This window comes from Sceloporus undulatus, chromosome 7, assembly GCF_019175285.1.
Source record: "Sceloporus undulatus isolate JIND9_A2432 ecotype Alabama chromosome 7, SceUnd_v1.1, whole genome shotgun sequence".
Taxonomy (NCBI): Eukaryota; Metazoa; Chordata; class Lepidosauria; order Squamata; family Phrynosomatidae; genus Sceloporus; species Sceloporus undulatus.
The window spans coordinates 38,904,743-38,926,997 of NC_056528.1; the positions used below are offsets into that span (position 1 = coordinate 38,904,743).

The 22,255-nt window shown below is 41.2% G+C and overlaps 1 protein-coding gene across 1 annotated transcript in view; it reads left to right on the forward strand.

The window, feature by feature from the left end:
- The first annotated feature begins 376 nt into the window (after positions 1–376).
- The window catches only part of KLHL4 (kelch like family member 4), a 55,787-nt gene continuing 33,908 nt past the window's right edge, over positions 377–22,255 (forward strand). The window contains exons 1-2 of the mRNA XM_042480446.1: positions 377–402; positions 958–1,376. Of these exons, the coding sequence (XP_042336380.1) occupies positions 382–402; positions 958–1,376 (440 nt within the window). The 5' untranslated portion in view covers positions 377–381. The remainder of the gene's footprint in view (positions 403–957; positions 1,377–22,255) is intronic.

The following is a 22,255-nucleotide window of genomic DNA, read 5'->3' on the forward strand; positions in this document are numbered from 1 at the left end:
GAGAAAAAGAGAAAGAGACTTTAGGCAAAACCCTACCACATATTTTAAAGGCTGTCTCTGTTATTTAAGGTGAAATGATGTGATGCTTACGGACACCTATTTCCAGCTAGCTCATATTTTACAAAGAGGTTTCCAGAATCCACGAAAGATCCTTGAGGAAAAATTGAATTGCTGGGGGGGGGGGGGGCTGGAAAGAGAGGGGAGGAGGAAATGGGTCTGTATGGAATCAAACATTAAAAAGCCCTTTCCTTTTCAGCCCTCTCTCTAAAACCTTGTTTCCTATCTGTGTCCCCATTGACAGGAAAAACAAACATTGGTAATCGGTAAGGGGATTGCTTTGGAGCACAAAGGCTTCAGGTTGGATCCAGGCAGCCACATCCTATGGCAGGGACTTACTTCCAGGTAAGTCCACCCAGGAGCAGAGCCCATCAGATACAAAGAGGTGGCCTTTATGAGCCAGGTGAATTCCTGGTCAGCTTGGGGATGGGAGGAAGAAACTATGAAGACTATCTTTTCTTAATATGCAGCTGAAGTTGCAGGGTAAGATCCCCGAGGATGATAACTGGCTAGGTTATATATTGGAGAGTGCAGCTCTCTACTGCTCTGTGTGTGCCTGTGAGTGTGCCTGTGTATTTCAGGCTAGCAGCTGGGGAGTGTAATAGCAGATGCTTGCCTGAGCTAAGCTGATTTACTTGTTTAAGATCTGACCTCATCATTTTGTCAGGATGGGCTCCCACCTCTACAATTAGGAAGATCTTAACTGAAGGGTTTCAGGTACACAGTGAAAGGAGAAGAAACAGACTACTAGGAGGGAGCACATGCCTTTTTTGTGGATGAAGGGAAGACACTGAAAAGCATCGGGGATAGCAGGGTTCATTTGGCTTCTAGAACAACTGGATTTTTGTTTTGTGATTGTTGCTGTTTTTTCTTCCCCCTTTCCTCACATATTTTGCAAAGATGTCAGTCTCTGGAAAGAAGGAATTTGATGTGAAACAGATCTTGAGGCTTCGCTGGAGGTGGTTCAGCCATCCCTCGCAGAGTTCCACTGGCACCGGAGGTTGCATCCAGCAGGAAGGATATGAGCATAGAGGGACGCCCGTTCAGGGCAGGCTGAAAAGCCACTCACGGGACAGAAATGGGCTGAAGAAAAACAATAGCCCCATCCATCACAACATCTTGGCGCCAGTGCCTGGACCGACCCCGGTGTCCCACCGTCCCATCCAGACCTGGCAAGAAGACTTCATCGAGCATCTTCAGGTGTCAGAGGAGATGCCAAAACCTGGTACCAAGGAGAACTGTGATAAAGAAGAGACCAACAAAAATACACATGAACCACAAATAACCACAGAAGAGAACAGCGAGGAGGCAGTTGAGAGGTGAGTGTTTTACATGGAAGCATTAAGGAAAAGCAAAACAAAATCATTTTGTTGTGGTGTTGGGAGTTGTTTTAATATTATTCCTAGGCTTATATTTATTAACATCATTATCAATGCTATGTTGTCATCACTTTGAATAGTCCTTTACAGTGTCTGAGATGACAAATCTGTGCTCCAAGAAGCATGGGGTTAAAATTTCACACTGAGAAAGAACAGAGAAAAAGCAAGGGAAACAGTTGTAAACAGGAGAATCTGAAGTATTTCTATCCACGTCAATAGAGTATGAGATTATAGTAAAGCATAGGATTAAGGAGTTGTGACAGTAGCCAGACATAAAAGTAGCTTTTGGCTCAAGATACTCTCTTGTTGTTGATGTTGTTTGATGAAAAATATTCTACCTCTTATGTCTTCGAATTGCAGAATATTCAGTTCAGATTGTCAGAAACATGCAAAAGAAAAAAGAAAAAAGAATAGAACAGAAAAAGCCAGAGCTTTCGATTGTATGTTGATGAATTTTCCTTCTCAAATTAACACTAATCGTGTGGTGTAAAATCTGGATCTGTTTTGTGCCTGGCGTTTCCTATTTGTGACATGCATTCCCCAAAGGAATCAAATCTTTCACACTTCACCTGATTTTGCCACCCTCCCCCTCAACATTTTCATAGCTCTTTTAAACATGTTAATGATATTTTTTTCAGAGGGGCTTGCCTTTGCCTTCCTCTGCAGCTGAGAGAATGTGATTTGACCAAAGACACCCAGTCAGTTTCCAAGGCTGAGTGGGAATTCGAACCCAGGTCTCTAGCATTGTAGTTCAGTGCTCAAACTACTACACTACACTGGGTTCCGTTTGTATGTGTCCACAGAAACATACACAGACAAAGCCTCTTGGCATTCTTGTTGCTACCATTTACTCCTTGAGAAATATAATTAACCTTGAACTACATGAGAAAACCAGCAACATTGTCAAAGGCTTATTTTCAGATCCATCCCCAAGGCTTGTCTTATTGCAACTGGAAGAAGAATCTAAGCCTGCAGTCCTATGCAGGTTTGCTTATTTACTTGGGAGCAAGTCCCATTGGACTCGAGTACACCTGTATGCTGAAGGTAGGCTAATAAGCTTGCAGTCTGAAACACACATATAGCCCAAACTTATGATGCTTACTCAGAATCCCTGCTGCATTCTTTGTCAGTGCATAGGGTTGCAGGTTTATGTGGAAGTAAATGTCACTGAAAATAAATGGGATAGCTACACCATCATGGTGCAAGGACCTTCCTGTGAGCTGAGTAAATAATGGAAAAAAATAAGCAGTAAGGTCATAATTCAAATGAGATACTGCAATATGGATTGGATGCACCTGGAACTCTAATTCCAAAATGTTTTAATCATTTTTAATTGGAACCTCATATTTCAATTTCACTCTTCGCATGAATGGATCCCCCACCACTTCAAAAGAAAGCTAGATAAAATAAGCAGAGCAGTGTATCTAAGGCTAGATTGTGAAGAAAGGGAACAGCCATATCACATCAAGCACACCTTTTACCTTTCATTTGATCAGGCTGGAAAAGTATTTGTTGCAATATTAATCACACTACAAACAATTTAAATGTAAGTTCGAGAAGTTGTTTGAGCAGCAAATATGGCGGACAATCTATTATTACTTCTGCAGTGACTCCTCAAAACCGATGTCTGAGTGATTCAAACAGATTTTGAGTTGGTTTCAGAAAGAATACATAACTTGGTAAACAAATTATTCTTGTGTAGTCTGGGCTACACAAAAGAGCCAGCGTGGGGTAGTGGTTTGAGGACTGGACTAGAACTCTGGAGACCAGGGTTCAAATGCTGGCTCACCTATGAAACCCTCTGGGTGACCTTAGACCATTCACACTCTCTCAACCTCAGAGGATAGCAAAAGCAAACCCCCTCTGAAGAAACTTGCCAAAAAACCCAATGCCATTTGGCTTAGGGTTGCCATAAGTGGAAAACAACCTGAAGGCATGGAATAACAACAATAACAACAGCAACAACAACTCTGGTCCTGTGCCTTTTTACTGAAGAGTAAATTCAGACCAGTTGGGTTAATTTCCAAGGAAGTGGGCCCAAGAGTGTAAGTTCAAGAGCTAACTTGATCTGAACAACAAAAGATATGCTAGCAGAATCCCATTCCAAAAAATCATATCTTAACAGGTCAGTACCATGGAAATTGTCTGGAATTCAGTCATGCAGTTGTTGTCATTATCCAGAAACTGCCTTGAATGTAGAAAAGGGATATAGAAAGTCAGAATGTGAAGGCAGCACCATGTGCCAAGCACCTCAAAATTTTATGGAACAGTATGGGAACATTAGGAAACTAGCTCATGCCACATAGGGAGATAAACCTTGTAGCATGCAAGAATGACAGTTTCAAAAAATTGTCCCCCTGCTCCAGCTAGGTAAGATTCCAAAAGTTTTTGTACGTTTTAGAATGATTTTTCACATTTGGAATGAGAAAACTGCTTGTGCAAAAAAGTGGTTTTGTGCAAAAACCAATAAATGTTGGGCAAAACATATCTTTCTGCAGAAAAATGGAAGTTTTTCTGAATAATTTTTTAACACACACAAAAATCCAAATGCATAAAAAAAATTGTGGCTGTTGACCATTTAAACATCAGGATGTCCTAATCTGCCATGTCACCCTTTCTTGTCCAGAAGGAGAAAGTGTATAAGTATTTTTTTTCTGACACTAGCACCATGTCACACTACTATGTCCATCCAGTTCAGTAGTCTCAAGACATTACCTGCTTTCTGATCTTCTAAAACTGTAGAAGCTAGGTATGGATTAAAGTGGAACATGCTCCCTAAGAATGTGGTGGAGTCTTCTTCTTTGGGGATCTTTTAAGCAGAGGCTGGATGTCCATCTGTCAGGGATGCTTTGATTTACATTTCCTGCATGGCAGGGGGTTGGACTGGATGGCCCTTGGGGTCTCTTCCAACTCTACAATTCTATGATTCTAAAGTTGAGGTGTTTGCCTGTAAAACATGCTGTTTACAACAGAGCATTAAACATAAGTGTAAATACCAAAGGGGCAGCAAAGTGAGGGCATTGGCTCACCAAAAGAATTCTACTCCCCCAATTTCCCTTCAGTCCTCAAATTTCTAGCATTGTAGTAGCATAAAACATGAGCTGAGCATTTGGAAATATAGTTTAGGCATCCTAAGGAAAGGGGCAGGAAAAGTTCTCAAGGGACTGCAATATGAGAATATGGTATGAATGATTTTCAATTTCCCACTTCCTGCAATGCCAGAAATTTGGAGACTGAAGGGAAATTTCATTTGAGAGGCAGAATTCTCATTTTGGGGGGCATGGGAATCTCCTCATTTTGTCCCTCATAGCTACACCTCTGACTGTAGCCCTTCCAAGCAGTTACCCAGAATATCAGATAAAGTCCTCTCTATCAACTGCTATTTGATCTTTTTCACTGGAGATGCTACACATTAAACGCAGAACTTTTTGCACATAAAACATGAGCTGTGTCATAGATTTATGGTCCCTCCACACAACTGGCAGGCAGCCACAGGATGTCAACAGTAGACTAGTATGTGTCCCATCCCTACAACATACTTAATACAGAGAGAAGAAAATAGTTATAAGCTTCCTAACTAGGGGTGTTCAACCTGGGATCAAAATAAAGACCACTGTCAGTTGGTGGTCAAGAAAGAAACCCTACTATTCAAATAGGTTTTGTATGCATGTTGTTGTTTTTTTAAAAAAGATTTTGTGTGGCTTCCCATACTCATTTTTGAGATAGAGAAGACTTCATCTGGAAGAGAAATGTTCATCAGGACGCTTCATTATAACATTTTTATCTCATGTATGTATGTATGTATGTATGTATGTTGGAAGAGTGTATCCTAGGCTGCATCTGCACTGCAGAAATAACCCAGTTTAACACCACTTTAATTGCCATGGCCCAATGGAATGGAATCTTGGGAATTTTAGTTTTGTGAGACAGTTAGCCTTCTCTGTCAGAGAGCTCTGGTGCCACAACAAACTACAAATCCTAAGATCCCATAGCACTTCGCCTTGGCAGTTATAATGGTGGAAATAGGATTCTTGCAAATTTAACATGTACAAGAGAAAGGCTAGCTTTTAACATATGTAATCAACAAGTTGATAGCCACATGGGCTTGTTTTGAAACTCTGGTTTTCCATTTTAAAAAGAAAGATAATTGCTTACAGGGTCAAAGTCCTGAGATTTCTGGTTAGAGGGGATGACATTATCTTGTCCTGTATGAGCTTACTCACAATCCTCACAGTAGATGAATATGGGAGTGGGAGTAAGGAACAGAAATTCCCAGCAATAGTATATTGCTGTGTGAGTCACTCCTGTTGTCATTCAGGGTTGTGGAGTAGCTTGATCTTGAACTGACAGTGAAAGGCTTTATCACATGAGGCTATCCTCTTGCTAAAATAATGTTGTTTCTAAAATGCTGTGCAATTATTATATTGTCTTTCTTATTGCAGTTTAGAGAACCTTCCCAGGATTGCAACCTTTGTGCTAAAAGCTTATCACATGCAACATTTGGGACTGCCCACTCAATACCTCCTCCAACATATTACCCCTGCCTCTTTTCCTAGCTTGGCACACATGTACGCACGCACGCACACACGCACACACACACACACACACACACACACACACACAAATCCTCCCCCCCAAATATAAATAAAAGCAGTCTTACATATAAAAAGGTTTTTTTCTCATTGAGGAGAGTCTTCCTGATCAGGATAAATCAGATTTCTAGCTCCAGACTTAGCTAAATACTAAACTAAACACTAACAAATGAAAGTTGTCTGCTACTGATCTGTGTTTCTGGTCTATTCCAATTCTTGTTTTCATCTGCCAGTGATTAGTTAAATCTGAAGCTAGAACAAACAGCCAGAAAGAAGCAGAGGGTTAATGAAATAAATGCTTTTTTAAACTGTAAGGACTTTTTCACATGGTGACCTATGTGCTTCCATCCCCAAAATGGTTAAAGTGTTGGCATCCTGGAAAAGCAAGCAAACTCACTAATGCTTATCACACACGGAGCACAACAAGGATTTAAAAGCATATTAATTTGGCAAGAAAGTGGGTCAAAAGCAAATTTGGGTTTCAGACAGACAAGGATAAATCCCATTGCTAGTTTGGAAATAAACTTTTTCACTAACATTTTGAGGTGTGTGTGTGTGTGTGTGTGAAAAATAGAGAGGAAGGGAGGGAGAGACCCCAGAATGGGTCTATGAGATGGGAGGCAGTAAACAGTTTTGGCTTCTCGGAAGCCAAAGCCACGTACGGGGATAATTTGCCAGTTTTTTCTATAGAGAATTTTTTTTTACAAATTTCTGTTACTTTGCAAATGGAAAGGCAATCAAATGGAAATTTCCACTCCTTCTCCCTCTCATCTGATCACAGGGCATCTAAGCCACACCCAAACCATTCCCATTAAACACCCACTGACCACCCAAAATCAGCATTGAAGTGAAAGTTTGCATTGAAAATCATAGCAGAACAGTAGGAGGAAAGGAAGCCATTAATGTATTTTTGTGTTAATAAAAATAAATGCTTTCAAAATGGAGAACAACTGAAGAGGAATTGCATCATCTGATAAGTGCAATTGAAGAAACTATTATCCTGGTGTAATTGCGATTTACTTGTCCTGTGGGATAAAACTCAAAGATTCATTAGTTTCAGTAAAGACAATCTCCTGATGGAGATAAAAACAGGGTACAACTGGTTTGTTGACATGATTCAGCATTTAAAAAAAATTCTTTTGTGCCAGGGGCATATTATGACTATCATGATGAAGGCCTGAATGCAAAGGAATCTTGCAGCACCTCTGAGACTAACTGAAAGACAGAAGTTGGTAGCATAAGCATTTATAGACTTGAGACTACTTCCTTAGATGCATTTGGCAAGTAGGCTCGTCTACAAAAGCTCATGCTATCAATGTAAAGTCGAAGGCTTTCATGGCTGGCATCCATAGTTTTTTGTGGGTTTTTCGGGCTATGTGGCCATGTTCTAGCAGAGTTTTTTCCTGATGTTTCTCCAGCATCTGTAGTTGGCATCTTTCTTTGAAGATGCCAGCCACAGATGCTGGCAAAACATCAGAAAGAAACTCTGCTAGAACATGGCCACATAGCATGAGTAGATTTTTGTGGGTTTTTCAGGCTATCAACTTCTATCCTTTAGGTAGTCTCAGAAATGCTGCATACTTTACGTACTGGTTTTCCAGACTAACATGGCTATGGCATTGAATGCCTGGATTTCAAAATTTATGACTGCACCATTGCTTTGTGGAGAATAAGTCAGTTATTGGCCATCAGTCATGATAGCTACTGTGGTGCTGCCAGGTTTGAAAAGTCTCTAGGCAAGATACTCTACAGCATACTCTTTCACCCTGACCAGTTCACTGCCAGGGACTCCTGATATAGCATACCCTCTTCTCCCATTCCCTCCTCCCCTTACACATATTGATTTGGAAAGCTTCAATGTATCTGGCAACCTCTGCAAAAATAGTTTTCAGGAACAATGGGAAAGGTTACTCACTTATTCCTTTCCTCCCCAGTTTCTTCTGTCACCATTACTCTCCACTCCTTACTAGGCAGAAGATGGAGAGTCCTATGGGGGCCCTCTGAGATATAAATGATCCTTGGAATAATGTAGATGTGACTGCATCTTTGCTACAAAGTGTTTCTTCTAGCATCTGCTAGAGTTGTTGTTTTTTTTACCCTGCTCTCCTAATTTGCAGCCACCAGTGCTATCACTTGGGATCCCTTGAAACTGTGTGGCCCCAATCTATTATCCTGTGATCCAGTGTTAGAGGTGTCTTTGGATGGCTCCATCGAACCTGCTGGTTCAGGGATAATATGTTATTTAATATCAGAGAATGAGGAGCAGTAACAGGAGAATGTCATTGACCCAAACCTTTTCATGCTCTTGGATTTCCCAGAGACAAGTTTTTGGGAGTGTACAAAGCACAGCACAGTTTAGCAGCTTAATCCATTGAATCAACATCTCAAATAATGGCATTACTTGCAATGTAATTTTTGATCTTAAGATAGTACCTGTTCATTGATGTAATGAAGGTAATGATGTATCTTTTTTTTCTTGGGACCTCCTGACTTACTGGTCAACTTGTTTGTGGGTAGGCGAAGCAGTGTGAGAATGGGCAGTTGCCATTTTCCCTCCGCTTGGCTGGCCAGTTCCTTTCCAAGAGGCCCTAGCCTGTTTTTGTGGACCTTGTTAGCACTGGCCGGTCAGGCAGCTGTCCAGGAGTGGATGGGTGGTGATGGCGGGCCTTCCCTTGACAGCCATGGAGATGGCTTTCTTTCCTTCATCTCCTCCAGGGAACATTAAAACATTTCCCCAAATGCTCTTCCAGCAGTTGCTTGCATTCACCTTTCTCTCATTACTTGAGCAATGATCTGCTAGGAGGACATTTTGTAGGGATTTAAAAAGATTTTTGGCTTTCTTACTTTTAAATGATCCCCCCATCCAGACCTCAAATTAGGAATGAGGTACACAACACATTTTTTTTCTGCAGTGTTTATGATTACAAGTTATGAGGGAGAGAATTCTCCAAGGAATTACACAATGGATTATTTTTCAAATGTAGCTTTCTGAGTTCTGTACAGGAAGCCCTCATTTGTCTGATGGATTAGGGACCAGAGGATTGTCAGAGTGGGGACTTGGTTGAAAACTGGAACCCAGTTTATTTTAGCTTGAAAATACATTTTGGATGCACTGTATATCACTTTTGAATGCACATAAAAGCTAAATAACACACACACACACACACAAACATAAAAGTAAAATGAACAAAGGGTTACCTTTAATGACCTGCTCTCTGTATATTATTGTATACTGTATATATATTCTACTATATACTGTATTATAGGCATACATATGATACAGCTAATGCTGTAGGAGAAACACTACCCAACAGTTTCAGAAGCACCAATGACTGAACAGAGGTTGGAGGAGGAGATGGTGGGCAGTCATAGAGAGAGGGGAACAAAGGCGTCAAGCAGCACTCAGTTGCAAGTGAGCCTCAATAGCTGAATTGGTGTCTTTTCCCTCTTCTCAACTTGCTTTGTAAGTAGCATGCACATGTATGCAAGTGCACCAAAATGAGCCTCCTTAGGAAGAAGAACTGACGACGTTCCCACTCTTTGAAATCACCAAAAAAAAGTTCCATTAATTCAAGGAGGAGTACACACTCTCTGTAGGCAGGCTTTGGGATTATGTGCATATTTGGTCCCAAGGAAGCCTCACAAACAGGAAAAACTGCTGAAAGAGTAGAATTAATGGAACATGTCTTGTAAATGTCAAAGAAGTCAGGCATCAGAAAGCGAGTCATCAAAAGGCAGGGGAAGCCTATACAAGGTGAATGTTTAGTCGGACCTAAAAAGCATCCAGTTATGTTTTTTTCCCCTAAATTTTGAGGAGTTTAATTATAATCTGAAATTACAGGGAATGTATCCCAATGTTATTACTGAATCCAGAAGATGTTGCAAAACATCATCATGGAGCTGACAGTTCAGAAATGTTGAGATTTTTTAAAGGTCAGCCAAGAGCTATAGCACCCATTCAAAAGTTCCAATTTTATGTATTGGATTTGCTTCATTAGAGGAATAAAGTTTTATCATACACACTCATGAATGGGAAGCATTAAAACAGTGGGGTCAAATGTCATAAAATGCAAACAGTCTATCTGTGGTTTCATGTTATTGCGTGATATTCTGATTTAATGTCATATGATGTATTAAAAACTGCTGTTGTTGTTTTACTGCAACGTCCAGGGTCAGGGTGGCTAGGAAGTGAAGGACATGTTTAAAATTCCAGTACCTAATGATCAAGTGTCATTATGTAAGACGTTTCATCAACTACATTCCTTTTGGGATCATGATGACAAATGTATATTATTTTTCAGGAACTTTGCAGAATGACACATAGATGAACTATAGACTCATCAAGTGTGAATATTCTTGAGTCAGAACCTCTTTCTGTCAAAGAACTGTGGATGTCAGGATTGACTAGGTGTTGTGTTTTTCATGTCCTCTTAAATTATTATGTTTTCATTATCACATTGTGTCCTTGTCTCCAAAATGCCTGGGAAACATGTTTGGCATTACAACAATTGAATTGTCCAACTTATTTTATTTCTCTCTCCTGTGGTGGAGTAGGGAAGGTGTGTCCCTCCAGATGGAGTGTTTACTGGAGTGCAACTTCCATCAACTTAAGTGTGCCTAACCAGTGATGAAGGATGATGGGAGCTGCAGTCCAAAAACACCTGGGAAGTCTCTTCATCTGAGACTTTGACCCAAACATGTTATAATTCGAGCTGTATGAATCAACAGTCTGTATCCTTTTTACATATTTCCAGTCGTAAATACATCCAGTCTTTGTATCATCCCAGAAATAGGGGGATATGCACTTTTCTGTGCAATCTCCCTTAAAATATGTATCCTGTATGCATTTTTGAGCCAAGAACTAAACACAACATTTGGAGAAATAGAAAATCTGAAGTATTGCTATGTTCTGATCCATTTATTAATCTGGCATGTATGAATTAGGATGGTACACCTAAAAATGTAGGCAAAGTGAAAATGGAAGATAGGTTCTACCCATGCAAGATTAGAGGAGGACTGAGATTTCCACTAATTTGTCCTTGCCATGTCATGTCAAATATATTATCAATCAATCACTATACACCAAATTTAACACAAATAAAACGAACACATCTAGTGACACTTTAGAGGAGAATACGCTGATGTTGATTCTCCTTTGTCCTTTTCCTGCAAGGGAGAGCAACTTGTGTAGATCAAAGGATCAACTTTATGATCCTAGATCATGGTGAGGCCACACACATATGGTAGTATAATTCAATTTGATGGTGTGGTAACAACTAGTTGTGGGAAACTGTGCATACAGTTTTATCAAAGCATGTTTTTGGACTGTAACTCTGGGTTGTAAACCTGTCCAAAAAGGACACTCAAGTACCAATGTAAGCTTTGGGGAATTATGAATTAGCTCAAAGGTAGTAATGCCTAGCAGCTGGGTTACTTAGCCTTAGGACCATATCCCTATGTATACCAAGTCCAGAGACTAAGAATTCCAGAGGCAGGTTTTCAAACAAGTAATGAATTTAATTTTTAAAAGGAGATATCAACAATCATACACAACAATCATACACAACACTCAACCACACTCTCTCACAAGGACTAAGGAAAATCAAAGGTGTTGAAAGGGAATAGAATAAAGCTGACAAGGAGATACTGCATCTGAATGGATCCAATTGCTGAGGGTCCTGGAAGGGATGGAGGACTCAGACAACTCCTGCTGTAGGGGGATGGTTGAGTTGCTGAGGACCGGAGTCAAACAAACTGACAGCATGTTGCCAGTGTCCTGCTTACCTCTACCGATGGCAACACAGCAGGGGAGTGTACAAAGGAATAATCCAGAGTCCAGTCCAAAGGTCACACAATATCAGTCACAGCAAAGAGCAGAGGCAAGAATGTAGTCACAAGGCAAGTCCAGAGGTCAGAAAACCAGTCTTGAATCAAAGAGCAAGGGATACAGGAACAACACTGCTGCAAGACAGGTTGTTGGCTGCAAAGAATCTCTGCAGCTGGAGGTCTTTTAAAAGGCCTCTGCTTCTTTCAGTTGAAACCTATTAGCTCTCCTCTTGGCTTCTAACCTTGAAGAACACCTCAAAGACTCCTTGACCTGTCTTTGCTCCACAGGTCCTAGCACCTGCAGCCTGCAGTTGATAGAGTCTGTTTCTCCCTCTGCAGCTTCCTGATCCTAACAACACCCAAACAAACAGTGCAGTTGATAGAGTCTATTTCTCCCTCTGCAGCTTCCTGATCCTAACAACACCCAAACAAACAGTGCTGGGAATGGACACCTTGTTTTAGTGAAGAATTGTGTCCCAAGAAGGCCCACCTGCTCTTTCCTATGAGACAGAGTCAGGCGATTGCCTTGGGGTGAAGATTCTGAGGAATCGCACTGGCAGCCTCCTGACTCCTCAGTTAGAGGAGTCTGCAGTATTCTATAAACTACATTGACAGCTGTCCCTGGATTCCACAGCTTTTTCTCCTCTGCCTGAGAAATTGTCCTGGGCTTGTCCAAATTAACCTGATGCCCTGGATATATTGCAGGACACTCTCCTGTTTCCACTATTCAAGTAAAAATGAATCGCCAAACTAACTGGCTTCTGTATCAGGGGAACTACTGTTTTGTCCTTCACCTTTGATAGTGAAATATTTTGGGTTGTTCCCTGGAACTCAAGAATCTCGCTGGTAGACCATTGTGAGACATTTGCTGTCTGCAAATTTAGACATTTAAATTTCAAGTCACATCGGCACTTTCTATGCAGATGACATTGAACTGGGCCACTAACTAATAGCAGCGTAAGCTTATTTCAAGCTCGCACAATGACTTCCAATCAATGTCACCCAAATAAGGTCAGGGTCGGCTGTAGAGAAAATCATTAAGCTGCCTCCGAGGCTGCAGCGGAAGGGTGTAAGATTGACAAGGTGAGGTGCACATGCCTTGCCTTTCAAAAAGATTGTTGGAGAGCCAAGGTAGGATTAGATTAGGTCTCTCCACTTTCAGTATCATTAAGTGACTTCTTTATCACAATGTTACCTATAAGAATAGGAGTGCGTACTAACAGCATAGAAAAAGGCTATAATGAAGTTAGGGGGAAACACCTGGAAGGTTAAAGTTGCCCCACACTTTTGTGAGCAAAACTGTCAGTGAGAAAGAGACCCCTATGCATATTCCCACTACCCATTGCTCGTAAGGTTTAGTACTTATAATAAAATTATTTAACTTCTGGTCTTGTTTCCAGCCAGATAAATTTGACTTTATGAAATAAAAATAGAGTGAAACAAGAAGGAAGACAATGCAAGAGGAAGTGCAGGAGTCAGGCCGATAATTGGGAAATTGCTATTGCTATTTGGGGACAATATTATTGTTGTTATGAGAGCACTCCAGAAAGGCATTATTAGATTTGTGTAAGAAACTCCTTTATAAAGATGGTGGTTGCTCTCAAGATGTGTTCATGGGTGAATCTGCACTGTAGAAACAATGCAGTTTGACACAACTTTAACTGCCATGGCTCCGTCCTGCTCTGTCAAACTGCATTATTTCTACAGTGTAAATGCACTACCCGTAGATGGTCATGACAGGTTGCAAAATTCAGCCACACAAAATCAGCTAGACAATAAAATGTAGGACAGCAGAGAGACACAAACTTCAAGTCTAGGCAACTCCTGCTGTCAGTAGTTTATAAGGAAACAGTCAACTGGAAACCAGAAGAACTATGGTCAGAAGCCAGGGACATAGTCAAGGAAGAATGCAGGAAAACTCTATCAATGGCCAAAAAGAAAGATAAGAAACAATGGATAACAGATAGAATGCTACAAGCAGTAAAGGAAAGATGAGAAGCAAAAATAAAAGGAGATAGGAATAAAATCAGAACTATGAATACAGCTGTTTAATGACTAGTGATTAAAAACTGAAGGGCCGCGCAGGCAGCCACCTCCATCTTCGTCAGATTGGGGCTGCACAAACTGCATGCCACGGTCCTGATCTGACCTTTCTGCAGTGCAAAAAGGAGCTCCCAAAAGTGACTTCTTTTTTTGTTCTGGAAAGGGCGATGTAGCTGCTGGTGTCACGGCTTTATGGTGCCACTTTGGAGATGTGTCCAGACCCAGTGCTAGAGGAGTGCCATGATGCTGCACGCTGTGTGCTGCAGCACACAGAGTCACTCCAGTCTGGGGGCAGATGCCATGCCTCAATTCTGCCCCCAGGCTGGCCTTTCCCACCAGTCTGCACAGCCATTACGAGAACTACTATAATAATAACTGATGCAGAGAAAGAGACGACAACAACAGATAAGGAAGAATGAGAGATCTTTCCACACGTTCTGAGAACTCAAAGGAAAGTTCAAACCAACAGCTGGGATGCTCTACAATCAGAACAACATACTACATGATGAAGAAGAAATAAAAAGATGGTGGAAGCAACATACAGAAGAGCTATATAAAAGAGATGATAAAATGAATGACACATGGAATGAAGAACCATATGAAGATAAACCCCAGATTCTAGAAAGCAAAGTGGAAGCTGCACCAAGAGAAATTGGGAAGAATAAATCACCAGGAACAGACAATATTCCAATTGAATTGCAATAGTCCACACAGACAGAATCAATTCCAGTGTTAACTAAAATATGCCAACAAATGTGGAAAACATAATGGTGGCTAACAGACAACAACAATAACATGAAGGAAAAGCAACTGAGGTCTATAAGGGGAAAAAAGGCCCAATGTAACTTTTCTCCCATAAACTCTCTTCATTGTTTTGCTCTCTGTCTGCTTTCAACTTCCTTTAGCCCCACTATTTTCCCCTTCCTTCCTTGCTTACTTCCTTCTTTTTGCTTAGGACCAACTTGGAAGAGAACTCTGTTGGACAGCTGCCTAAAAGGTAGCAACTTTCTGGAGCAGGATGGAGATTATCCTTGAAATGTGGGGTTGTGGTGGTTTTTTGCTTTTCATTAGGTGAAATGATGTGTCTAGTTTTTGTATTTTTGTTTGAAAGATGCTATTGAGATGCTGCCGTCTTAAACTTTTGTACATTTTGTTTTTTCAATGTTCCATTTGTATTAGCCTTTGTGACCTGTCTTTGAGCATCATTTTGGTTGAAAGGCTGCATAGAAGTGTGCCATGTCATATTATCTATCTGCAGCATTCTCTGAAGTAACTGGTTTTAGCCAAGCTAATTTCTTCCATCTACTCAGTAACTTGTTTCCTGTTAGTTATGAGAGGAAAGCTGGAAGTTTACCCTAAATAGGAGGGTAGGACTTTATCTTCTTTCAGCTTTTGAGGGAAGGCAACTTTCAGGGTGTGTGGGAACAGGGTATGATTGACCTGAAGCAAAAGACAAGATGATGCCCTTTTCCATTCAAATGTTAACAAGTTAACTGGGTTGGCAATTGAATCTTACATCAACAGTGGCAATGAGCACATTCTGTGCTGCACCTGAAGCTGCAGGCTAGTTGAAGGGACCCAGAATAGGCTCTGTGACATATACCAGTCTGTCCTCCTTAAAAGAAGAATGGCCAGGGGGCTTGAGCAGAACAGTAAGAATTGGGTAGGATGGCCCATGGAAGCTCACACCTTTTCAGCTTTGCTGGGCATGGAAGACAACTTCATCATTATTTGGGCATATTTTAATATTCAAGAAGCCTCTTCCTTCTTTTCTCTGGTTCTCTTGTGCCTAATGCTAGACTTTTTTTTGTCCTTGTGGGCTTTTTTTTTCTGCTTGAAAGCCCCTGCACTATGAATCAGGTTTGCCACTTAATCGCATTACAGTCAGTAGAGGCAGCATTTTGAAAGCAACCTAAATTATATATTATTGTATCTCATTATAGATAGCAAAAACTGGCTGTAGCCAGTACCCATGGGAGCAACGATAGCCGTGTCAGAAGCATAGATGTGGCCTTTAAGTAAAGGTTATACACAATTCTGTGAAATGCAGTGGCATTAAGAGAAATCGTTAACAAGTCCATAACAAGCTTTCTAGCTTACCTTTGATGCCAGAAACACACAAGAGTGGAATTTAGCTATGCTGTATGTGTTCACAGTTCCATCTAAATTGTTTGATGCAATGATACATTGGAGGACAGAGCCTCCCTGCAGCAGATGCCTGGACTTTCACTCATGTTATATTCCAGCACATTCTGCTTACCAAGGACGGTCCCTATTTCCTGTCTGACCTGACAGCAAAAAGAGCTAATGCAATTAAAGATTGTGTTAACAGAAATACAAGAAGCTTATCCAGCAGGTTAGGATCTGCAGTAGTGTCAGAAACCAGAATTGGTTGGAAAGCAGAATCCATTTAGGGAACATGAAGAAATGACTGGGGCTTGCTTAGGACACATGCCTCTGTACATGCGCTGCTTGAAGTCTCTCAGTTGCCTTGAGGCCTTTCCCCCATCTCAGTTCACTTTGCCAGCTGTGCATGCATGCACAGTTGATCCCAAGCAAGCCTGCATGATAGGCAAGAAGAACTAACAATAGAGCAGACTTCTCATTGGATGAATGGAACCAGCCATTAATTTGCAGACTTCAAAAAAGTGACTTGTTGGCTTCTCCAAAAGATGGGAGCTTTCTTTTTGCCAAGAAAACCCCATTATATGTTTCCCATAGGATTACAGCAACAGCATCCTGTTCATTCATTATGGGGGTGTAATTCTGACCTAATATTACCTTGACCTAATAAGCCCTAATATCAGGTTAAATATCATTTCCAAGTCATCCTAGAATAGCTGCTGGTCCCTCAGTGTTCCAGCCAGGAAAATGGCTGGAGCCTGAATTTCCAATAGTGATATCAGGGTCTCCAGGGCATTGTGGGAAATTAAAATGTGAACACGTGGCAACTCTTGGAGCACTTCTGTGGTTGCCAAATAAGTGCAACAGGAAACATTGAAGTAAGAGGGGGCATTAGAGGTAACCTTGTCCAGCCCCCCCCCCCCAATTCTAGAGCCAGTCCTGATAAAAAACCATCACCAGTTGTAAACCCTCATATAAAAATAGAAGTGTAATATATACATCTCATTTTATTTATTGGATTGATAAGATCAGATTGCCAGAGAGAAAACTTGAGAAGGCTCCTGTACCATTCATGTTCGTACAGAGGAATGTTTGTTACCTGGTGTCATGACAAGGAAGACATGCTCAAATGTCCTCTTTGGTATAACCATTAAATATACTGGATGATCTCCAGTTTTCAGTCTGTAGTACTGTTTATAACCCATCTTTCTTCCAAGCAGAACAGACTTGTATGCATGGGTTTTCACCTTCTTATTCTCACAGCAACACCAAGAGGAAGGTTAATCCGGGACAACGCATAACAAGCTGCAGCACTGTATTCATAACATAACTCCTTTTTAAAATTCCCAACACATTTCGATACCAGAAGCTCTTTCTCAAAGGAACCCTAGAAAAGCAAGGATGAATATCTTGAATGCCTTAAAAACCCTAAGCAGGTCTTTCCCCTTTTTGTTTGTTTGCTTGGGGAGTGGAATATGGAATTGTTTTTAAAAAAACCCACAACCTTTTGGTGTAGTTCTTTTATTTTGAGTGTTTACTTTTTAGCTGCTTCCTAGATCTTTTTTTTTTTTTGGGTGTAGCAAGAATGGACTCGTCCAAGGTCATTGAACGCAGTACGGATTAGAACTGATAACACACATTTTTGACAGTGGAATACACTTCCTCCAAGAGTGATGGAGTCTCCTTCCTTGGAGGTCCTTAAACAGAGGCTGGATGGCCATCTGTCAGGGATGCTTTGACTGAGAGTTCCTGCATGGCAGGGGGTTGGACTGGGTGGCCCTTGTGGTCTCTTCCAATTTTATGATTCTATGTTTCCCTCTCGTTCCATTCCCGTTCTCCAAGTGCCGTATGATAAACCTCTCAGTTTCAGATAACTTGAGCAGTGCTGTTGATGATAATGTGACTTGGAGATCTCTCATTCATTGGGCCACCATAAGTTGGAACTGACTTGACAGCAGTTAACAGCAATAACTAGTTGTGAACTCATTTGCCAAAAAAAGAAAGAGAAAAAAAAAAAGACACAGTCTGAATAGCAACAATCTCATCTGCTTAGTTTAACAACATTCCTCTTTCCTTATCCTGAGAAAGTACATTTTATTCTTTCCAATTATAGTTAGTAAATTGTTTAAAGCAACCCTTGATTAGTCTTGTGAAAAAGGCTCTTCAAAACGTGTGTGTGCTGATAGTGTGTGAAAAGGCAATTCAACCCAGATGAGATGGATCAGGCTTATTAAGGCAGTGCCTTTGATTGTTTTCATAAAGAGGGAAGGTATAAGGCCATGGATTCAACAGGAAATTGCATCACAGTATGTGCATTTTTAGAAGGTCATAAAAAAACAATTGCTGAGTTTATAGAAATGCAGTGTAAAAGCATTTTAGAGCTAATGGACAATTAAAGGTTATTTTATGGCTGAATCATTGACTTCGAAACTATTTATGAGATCAGCACAGACCATCAGTGGAGCGTGTTTTACATTTGGAAAGTTATCCATATTATATGCTATTAAGCCAAAGTGGATGTGTGGGCACACATTATCCACCAGCCTGAATCCTTAAACCATGAAGCTAATGTCTGTCTCTAAGGAACATGTCATAAGATCAGCAAAAGTACCATTCAATTACAAAACAGTATTATCATTCTGCATTCTCCCCCATGTTAGCAACCATCTATCATGAAAGAGAGGTCCCCATACACTTTAAAGATGTCTTTGAAAGAATATTAAAACAAAAAGCTGAAATATTCAGTGGATTCATGAGAAGCAGCACCAGTTAAAGAAATCTTTGTCAAATAATTATTTGAATTTTAGTTTATAAAGCAACAAATTTGCATGCATTTACATATGAAGAAAATCATGGTTTTGTATTTTTAAATCCATTTTTAAAAGGTGGTGCATGCGTTGGAGCAAGCATTCTTTTAGAAGGATTCCCTCTGTGGGAATCTGAAGTGTGCAATTGTTGGATGAAGGCTAAATAGTAATCATTGTAATCAGTATGAAGAGAGATGCTTCTTTTATCAATGTGCTTGTATTGCAACCATCATTTTAAAGAGGCATTCACTCCTCTATGTAAGTGAAGATGAATGTCTCTTTTAAAGATGGCACATACCCTGTAGCTGTCTTCAAACAGGTTTCATGTGACAAACAGGATTGAAACTTCTTTCTGGACCTTATCACATGGAAGAGAAGCAGCCAAATCCCGTTGATAAATGGGATTTAAATCTGCGAGTTTTCAGATGATGTTGGGCTAATTGAGCATTAACCCAACATTAAGCTGTGCAGAAAGTGGACAAAATTGGCTGCTTTTCACTTTTGGCTGTGAGGCCTCTTGAGTCGCCGTATTGGACGGCCTCTTTTGCTTCTTCAAGGGGCCAAGTCCGACCAGTTCCTGGCCTTTCTTGGTCTTTGGTGGCATAGTGCCAAAGAAAGCCAACTTCAATCTATAGAATGGCCACGCTAGGATTTATCCCAGCAAACCGCTGGTTAGGATGTTCCCCAAGCACCACAGCCACGAACCACCTTTGGCTGCTACAGGGAGTGAGAAGGAGGAACCTGTGGCCCCAGCCAAGGCATGCTGATGCTGCCGCCCTTCACTCCCAGGCCGCAGCACAAGAGTTGCTCGTTTGGCCCCAATGGAGGAGGCACTGCTACCCAAGGGAGGGAGAGGAGCACTGAGTGGGCCGCCTGGCGAGTTGCACCATGGCACTTGCACGCCCGAAAGTAGGGAGGGCGGACCTCCGCGAGGGAGGAGGTAGTGGTGGCAGAGGCAGCAGCAGCAGCAGCAGCGGTGCTTCTTGTCTCCTGCTCCTGTCCTTCCCCCAGCGAGCCGCGCAGCAAATGGCGCCGACCCGGGTGCCTCATGGCCTAATATGGGCCTGGCAGCCCAACGCATGGGCTGCTGGGATCGGCCCAGGCTGTGAAAGCGCCGCGGCTCTTCCCCGTGGCAACCGGGCTGACCCGTTTTGTCGGGCGGCCCCATTTTCTGCAACTACAGTCTACATGTGTTGAGGGATGTACGCATGTGTATGACACTAAGAGGATTGCAGCCTTTGTGTGGAAAAACAAGAGTTTAATAATTTTAAACATCTAGTATTCAACTAATCAGGCCACTTTTATTTAAATAATTAAATAACAACTGATCCCACATTGCAGCTCTAAAACGGAATATTCTTCTAATTTTAATAAGAGACAGAGCAAGGAAAACAGGAGAAGAATACATACTTGATTCACACTGAGGTGGCAAAAATTCATATTTTGTGACAGTGTAGAAATCATATTCCAAAATTAAATCATGCTGTGGTATGCATTCCTGGCATTTTATATTAGCATTTGTGTGCTCAATCCCCTGTTCCCCTGTGCTGAAAACTGTCAAGCCATATTCATTTCAATCAGAATAAAAGCCTCACAGCATCTTTCAGAATCTGGCCCTCCACACTGACTGCAAGCTAGTGTGTGAACTGTTCAAATGTATAAACTCCCAAGTGTGTGTGTGGTGGAGAATGATTATTTTGAGATCCTCCTTTGTGGTGAGTTTTCAAAATGAGATCTCTCTACATTTTGAATGGCTTTCGTACATGCTAGCTAGGACCTAGCTCCTGAAAGCTGCTTTCATATCTCATGTACAAGAATCATTAAGAAGAAGCTGCTTTTGACTATGTGGAGGATGATTCTCTTTGGTATCCACTAGAGCTTGGAAGTAACATTGCAGGTAATGGGGATATGCACAATGAGTTACTTTTCCAGTTCACAAGGCCAATATCTTGTCCCTTTCTTCAAGTAGTATAAGAAGGGTTGAAATCCTACGTGGATTGACAGATTGTAAAGCTTTGTCAGACAGAACTTCTCCTCCTTCCCTTCTCCTCGTACTATCTGGGAACCCAATAGCCTCACCTCAAAGGAGGACAAGGCGCTGCAAGATATAGGACATGCAAGAAAAATATAGGACATTGCAACAGAAAAGCTAAAAAACACTAATATAAATATAAATTCATGCTGCTTAGTCATGCTCAAAATGGAGGACATTTTGGAATTCCTCCTGGACAGAAGGTTGAAATGGAGGACAGGTCCTGAAAAAGGAGGACATGTGGTCACCCTACCTGCACTGTGAACCCACCTCTCTGCTATCAGTTCTTCCATGCCATTTAACAGATGGGGAAGGGCGGGGAGGCCAGGTAGCATCCCACTATGTTTCTACAGCTGGATGGATAAAGAAAAAGGCAACCTCCAGAAGCTCATGTGCTTCTTTTGAAATCCAATAGGATGTTTTCTTTGTGCATCTAGCTGTAGAAATGCATCTGGACTGCCTAGTCATCACACTCTTTCACTCCTGCACACTTTGCGATGGCTGGAGATCTGTGAAGGAGGCTGTAGATATCTCCTCCTGCAATGATTATTAAGGGATGCAAGCAAGCATAATATGATGTTAGGTCTGCCTGTAATGCTAACAGATTCCAGCCAATATCTTGCCAGAAATTACTTGCCAGGGGACTAATACATTTACCCCATTAGGCATTATTTGAGACGGGATGTTGTCTAGTCAAAGGAGACTTTTTTTTTTAAAAAAATGTCTTATTCTATTAATTATATGAGGTTGCAATGTTTACCATTCAACAAGGTCCTGGGCTGCTCAGATAAGTGAAGAAGCTGCCCTGTTTCCTGCTGTATTGCATCACTCTGAATATTATTTTGAACCAGAGCGAATGGAAACAAGGAGAAGGAGCATTCTGTGCTCATCTGAGTAGGACAGGATCCTTGATGGAAGGTAAAAAAATAGATTACACTTCCTACCCCTCATATAGTTAAGAAGATGTAAGTACCTCTTACTAGCAGCCAACAGCTCCAGTAATGGGCAATATCACAGCAATGCAGTTGCAGGGTAATGTGTTACTGTATCCCCTCTCAGAATGAGTAAAATATTGAATAAATTCTTGATGGGGCAACAGATTTCATTAAAACATGTTATGTTCCAAGATCTGGTACATACACTTGGCTAGCCACGGACTTGCCTATGTTGCAGAAATTATTGACATGTACCTTGGTCATGCAGTGGTTAAATGTCTGTTCTGAAGCCACTCACTAACCACAAGGTTGTAAGTTCAACACCAGTTAGGGGCTCTGGATCGATTGAGCTTGGCATCTTCTGAAGTCACTAAAATGAATACCCAGCTTGTTGGGGGCAACTAGCTTACACATTGTGAACCACTTAGTACAGTGGTTGGGCGGCATATAAATAAATCCT